Source organism: Myotis brandtii, unplaced genomic scaffold, assembly GCF_000412655.1.
Source record: "Myotis brandtii unplaced genomic scaffold, ASM41265v1 scaffold1040, whole genome shotgun sequence".
NCBI lineage: Eukaryota > Metazoa > Chordata > Mammalia > Chiroptera > Vespertilionidae > Myotis > Myotis brandtii.
Window position 1 is genome coordinate 112,932 of NW_005353498.1, and position 6,478 is coordinate 119,409.

At 52.6% G+C, this 6,478-nt stretch overlaps 1 protein-coding gene across 1 annotated transcript in view; it reads left to right on the plus strand.

Moving 5' to 3' along the window:
• Positions 1-4,156, plus strand: part of RAB8A (RAB8A, member RAS oncogene family) — a 24,108-nt gene extending 19,952 nt beyond the window's left edge. Inside the window, exon 8 of the mRNA XM_005856675.2 lies at positions 2,853-4,156. Within this exon, the coding sequence (XP_005856737.1) occupies positions 2,853-2,945 (93 nt within the window). The 3' untranslated portion in view covers positions 2,946-4,156. The remainder of the gene's footprint in view (positions 1-2,852) is intronic.
• The last annotated feature ends 2,322 nt before the right edge of the window (positions 4,157-6,478 follow it).

Genomic DNA, 6,478 nt, shown 5'->3' on the forward strand with positions numbered 1-6,478 from the left:
GAGAGATAGAAACATCAATAATGAGAGAGAATCATTGATTGGCTGCTTCCTGCACACCCCACCCTGGGGATCAAGCCCATAACCCAGACATGTGCCCTGACCGGGAATCAAACCTGGTTCATAGGTCGACACTCAACCACTGAGCCATGCCAGCCTGGCACAGTGTACTTTTCTTACAGAAATTTCCTTACAACGGACTTGCTTTTCTCTTGAGTGTAATGGTAAATTTTTGATTCTTAACGATCCTTCTGACTCAGTTTTGCCCACTGCAGTTACGTTGAGCATCACAGTGACACTGGGCCCGTGTTTTTGATACTGGCCTGTTGATTGCCTCCAGAATGTGCCGTATTTATTAGGGCTCAGATCACGAAGCACTGGTACACAGCCATAATCCTTGCAATTTCTCTCTCTCTTTTTTTTTTAACAGAATTGCAAATCACCCATTTCCTACCATCTTTCTGTTTGTATGTAGCATTGCAGCCCCATACTATTTTATATGTGTCTTTTTTTAAATTGAAATATATCTGATACACAACATTGTGTAAGTTTGAGGTGTACAGTGTTAGCATGAGATATTAATATGTTGCAATATGATTACCATGGTAGCGTTAGCTGACTCCTCTATCACAGTCACATAATTCTTCCTTTTTTGTCTTGAGAACAATTAAGGCCTAGTCTCCTAGCAACTTTGAAGTTTATACTATTGTTGACTCTGATGACAGGCTCTTCATTAGATTCCCCAGGACTTGCTTATCTTACCAGGACAGTTCATGTTTATCTTTCTCATCACTGACAGCCAGCTCTGCCCACCCTTTCTTCTCTCTTGGAAGTGTCACAGAAGGGCGGGCTCTGCTGGTGCCCACCCCACGCCCAGACCTCTGGCATTTTCCCTCTCGGCACAACCCAGTGCTTCCCACTGCACTGACAGCAGACTCCACACATCGTGCCCGGCCACCTGGGCGTCATGCACTGGCTGCTGCCACCTGCTTCACCTTGTCACCTACTGTTTCCGTGGCACCCCCTGTGCTCCAGCCATGCTGGCCTTTTCTTGTTCTTGAAGCACCCGTGTTTATTCGGGTTTCCTTCCCTTCCACCTGAGGTGCCTCTCCCCGCCCCATCAGTTTCCTAGGGCTGCCCTAACAAGTTCTCGTAACAAATTTCCCAGCTTGCACCGCACACATTCATTATCTTAATGTCCTGGAGGTCAGGATTCTGAAATGTGTCTCCCCAGGCTCAGAGCAGTGTCAGCGGGGCTGAATTCATTTCTGGAGGCTCCAGGGGAGAATCCACTTTCTTGCCTGTCAGCTTCTAGAGGGCACTGCATCCCCGGCCTTAGAACCACTTCTGCCAGCTTGGGCCCTGCTGCCATCACCTCTCTTTCTTGGACCCCAGCTGAGAAGGTTTCTCTGCCTTTGAGGATTCACAGGATTAGATAGGGCTCACCCGGATGATCCAGCATGCTCTCCCATCTCGCCTTAGTCACATCTGCAAAGTCCCTCTTGCCACAGCAGGTGCCATACTCGTATGTTCCAGGGATCAGGGTGCAGACATCATTGGGGGCCGCTACTTGGCTGACCACACACCCAGACTGTCTTACTTCATGAGGTCTCACCATCAAAGCACACCTCCACCTCTTGCCCTGCCTTTGCGCTCATTCCTCACCGTGGTGGGAAATCACTGCTTTTTTGTTACCACATAATTTCCGTCCCCAGTGTGAGCTTCCCAAGGCAGGGGGTTCTTCTTCACCACTGCATGCCCAGTGCCCACAAAAGTGCCTGGCACAGCACAGGCATTCGAGAGTTATTGTTAAGTAAATTCAGGGTCTTTTTTTACGTAAGAGCTGAAAGATGAGAAAGAATTTGTCAAAGGAAAGGGGGCTGACCCTTTCCAAACAGGGTGACCTGGGAGAAAATAAGATTTCCATTCCCAGAGCTGGCAGAGGCTCTGGATGCTGGGTGACAGTTTGACAGAGGGGCAGTCCTCTGAAAGCAGTGTGGGGACTGGTGTGTTCAGTAAGGCTTGAGTGGGCAAGGTTAAGGTTTCTGCTTTAGACCACCCACAGCAGAATGGAAGGTGGACCAGGGGAGAAGCGGTAAGTCAGAGCCTTAGCACAGAGACATGGAGACCATCCAGGTGTGAGTGGAATCGGGACCTTGAATTCAGCACCCCTAACCCCCAAATTCCAAGGGACATTTGGCTGCCCCTTGACTGCCTCACTAGTAGGGGTAGAAAGAAGGAGGGGAGGGTGGATAAATGGAGAGAAGGAAGTAGGGAAAAGAGTGAGATGGGAGAATAAATGGAAAGGTGTTGAGGGGATGAAGGGAAAGGGGTGAATGAATAGGTGAATAAATTGAAAGAATGAATGATGGTTGGAAGGGTTGGTGGGTAATAGAAAAAATTATCTCTGGGTTTGTGTAAGATGAATTGTCAGTTGGAAGCGATAATTGGATGGATGGGTGGATGGATGGATGGAAGGGAATGGACAGATGTATGATTTATAAGAAGGGGATGAGTGGAAAGAAGAGAATAGACAGGTGGATGGTTAGTTTGAAGGGGAAGGAGGAAAGAGGGTGGACAGATGGATGTATGGTTGGTTAGAAGGGGATGAATCCATTAATCGTTGAAGGTGATGGATGATTGGGTAGATGGGTGATGGATAGGAGGAAATGGATAGACTTGCAGTTGGATGGTTGGATGGATGGATGGATGATGATGATGGATGGATGATGGATGGGAGGGGATGGGTTGACTTGCAGTTGGGTGATTAGATGGTTCCTTGGTTAGGTGGCTGGCTGGTTAAAAGACAGTGCTTATGCCCAGTCATAACCTCAGAAAACTTCTTGTGACTTCAGGAAGGCAACAGCCCCCAGGGGAGCAACCAGGGAGTCAAAATCACACCGGACCAGCAGAAAAAGACCAGCTTTTTTCGATGTGTTCTTCTGTGAGGAACGCCGCCTTACTCTGAGCCTTGTTCAGCCGAGCTGACTGTGCCTGTCCTGAGTGAGCCCCTCACTCAGCTGGGGCCCCCCCTCCAATGCCCCTGCCACGGCCACCGGGCCCAGGGCCACCAGAACACAATTGAGAAATTGTTTATTTTAGTAACTCTGATCTTTTTCAACTTTGGAGATGGAATAAGTTAAGAATTTGCTATTTTCCCTGTGATGTCCACCGAACTGGCCCATGCATCGTGTATCTGGAGAGAAAGATGGACATGACATGACCAGCAACCATGACCAATATGGTGGGCCTCCATCTCTGGGGCGTGGCCACGACAATTCCACTGCAAAGCCTGTCTACGTCTCCTAGCGCAGAAGCAAGGCTCCCAGAGGCCAGTGATGGTTCCAGGAGTGCTGAGCTTCCCCCCGCAGGGCGGTGACCCATCAGGCCCAGGAGGCATCGCGACACGTCTGACTCCCACTGTCACCTTTTCTCTCAGTTTTGGACAAGTGACAAAAACCGTTATGTTTCTTTTTCTCCCCTCCCTCTTCTTTTTGACTCTCAAACCAAAGGGAAGCACAAATTAAGGAAATCCTGTGTAAAGCGTTCAGAAGGAAGGAGGAGGGGAGGGGCCTTGCCTGTCCACAGCCAGGTTTTGGTCTGTAATCCAGTCAGGCCTCGGGCATGGTCAGTGGGCCTCGGCAGTCCCTGTCTGATCACCGAGGGGACACCATGCATCCTACGGGTGACCCCAAAAGTGCAACCACACACCGATCACCCGCAATTAAGGCGTTGGCCTCTCGGCCCCCAGACAGCCCCCACTCCCACAGTCTCCGAATCGGACGTTCTTTCCAGCTGAGATTTTTATTTTTCCAGATCTGTAGTGCCATGAAGTGATTCCGTCTTTGATTTCCAGCGGCAGACCCAGGTGACCAGGGACACGGATGCATCTGTGATTGGATGTGGCCGAGAGCATGCAGCATCCCAGGCAACAGACTGGCCACAGAGCTTTCGGGGATGGTTTTTAACTGCTGTCGTTGGTTCTGTTTTGACAGCTCTGCCTTCCCATAGAGGGTGCATTTGAGACCAGGTCACCAGGTCCGAGGGGTGTCACGAGGGAGCCTTTATATTTCTTTTTCTTACACTTCACCCCAAGCCGCTGTCTACCCAAGCCACTGGCGTCGAAATGTCTTTTTTGAATTAAAACCAATGTACCAGCCATAGTCTGTTCCTGGAATCTCTTAACATGCTGTTTACATCAATAAACACACTTAAGGGAAACAAGTTAAAGCTCATTTTAAAGTTCTCGGATTTTATATCCACAGTTCTCTGTGGGCAGACAGATGTGGCCAGGCGTTGGCTGGTAGGTTCGCAGAGGCCTGTTATTTAAAACACAGCCTAGGCCAGCAGGGGCCTCGGGTCTGGACAGGATCAAAGTAGAGGTGGTGTGTGCCCCAGGCTCTGAGACGACACCATTATCCAAAGGCTGACGTGGAAAATACAGCTTCCTACCCCCACCCCATAGAAAAACAGGAGACCCTGTTCTCTGCCCCACATGGGTTTCCACGTCCCATGCTGAACCTGCTTGTCAGCATTAGCCCCCACAATGTCACCAGATCCTCGCGTCTGGTCTCTGTTGGCATCCATCTGCCAAGTTGCACACTCAGCTCTGGGACCCCTTTCTCACCTCGGGAGCATCGTGGGTTTCCATGTCCCATGCTGAACCTGCTTGTCAACATTAGCCCCACAATGTCACCAGGTCCTCGCGTCTGGTCTCTGTTGGCATCCATTTGCCAAGTTGCATACTCAGCTCTGGGACCCCTTTCTCACCTCGGGAGCATCCTCCTACCCCACCCCCGCAGTCCGGCTTCCCCTGGCTTCTGGCACATGGCCACCATTTGCCTCTTCTCTAGACTGGCCCCAGTGGGTTTCTTCTCTGTTAAGGTCCCCGAGACCACCCAGGTCACTGGTTCCCTGGGACTCGACGTATAGCTAATGTATTACAGCCAAAGGACAGGAAAATGGGCTCAGGAAGAGGCGCGTGGAGCCGCGGCCAGAGGAAACCAGGCACAAGCTTCCAGGCGTCCTCTCGGCGTGGGGTCACGCTTTGCCACCGCCAAGCTGTGACAGGTGTGAAGTGTTAGCTGCCAGGGCGCTCCTTGGAGACTCAGCACCCAGGGTTCTACTGGGGCTGGTCCTGGAGGCACCTCCTCGGCGAGGCGTTTACCCAAACCGCAGCAGCCTGGAGAGCAAGCCGGCGTTCACCATAAACCACATTGTGCAAACATTTAGGCATGGGTGTGAGCTGCTCTTTATGCTGGGAAGGCTTTATTTCAGCATAGCGAACTTGACCCGCCAAGTTCCTGAATGCCAGCCAATGGCCAGCCTTTGGACGGGCCAGTGACTTCTGTGTGCATCCAGCCCAGACACCAGTCTGAGCTCCAGGCCCCATATAACTCACAGTGCACCATGGACCACGAGCTCCTGCGTGCTGTGGCCCTGCCCACCTCTTCCCGTTTCTCTGCCATCCTCCCCGGCTCACCTCACCCCGGCCCGTGTGCCTTACTCTCCTGCTTCACCCCGTGCTCGCCACTGCCCTGGTGCCTTCGCACCTGCTGCACCCTTGGCCCGGCAGTCCTCTGACATCTGCACAGCCCACTTGTGCAGGTCCTGACCATCCAGGACAGCCTCCCTCCCGCCTCATCATCAGAGCGGCTATGGGAATTCACGTCTCACGGCCAACTTGTCTCCCCACCCCCACACCATGGAAGCTCCATGAGCCTGACTTGCCCACCCCTGACATCCGTGGCAAAGTGGCATGGTGGTCACTTCCCCGGAGGGCCACCCCCCACACACACACACGAGCTATGGCAGTCCCAATCACCAGCTGAGGCTGCCAGTGGAAAGTCCAGGCCTGGGGTCGAGGGGAAAGGGCTTCGGAGTCCCAGCCCCGATCTCCCTGCTGGCCCCCTTCCAGAAGGTCCTCTGGGGACCACTTGTCCATTCAGTTTCCAGTGGTCACTGAGGGCTGGGTAGATGGGGGGGTGGGGATTCTCAGTGGAGGATGTTGGTTTGTGGGAGACCACATCCACCAAGCAGGTTGGGGGACTCAGGCTGCAGTCCTCTGGTGGGTCCTCAGGGGGCCGGGCTGGAGGTGGACTGATAAGGCCCCACGTTCCTGTAGACTGAACGCCATGCAAATGAGACCCCAATGGCCAGGCTTTCTAACAAGGGGCACTGGGCACTTCTGATCCCCTCCCCTCATCACTGAGGCTAGGAGCCGGCTCACTGGGCTGTGGAGGGCATGAAGAATCAGAGTGGTGGAGTGAGTTGCCCAGCCTGGGAGGTCTGGAGCCTAAGCCTGCATCTCCCCCAGCCACACACAAAGGCAGCAGATTAAGTCACAGTGAAGAGTCCTGGTATCAGTACTGTTAACTGAGCCCCCTGCTGCCTACCTGAAGGTTGTCTCTCCTACCTGAGGAGCGCTAGTGTCATGTGACTTCACAGATGAAGAAGCAGACCCAGAGAGGTTGAGCAACTC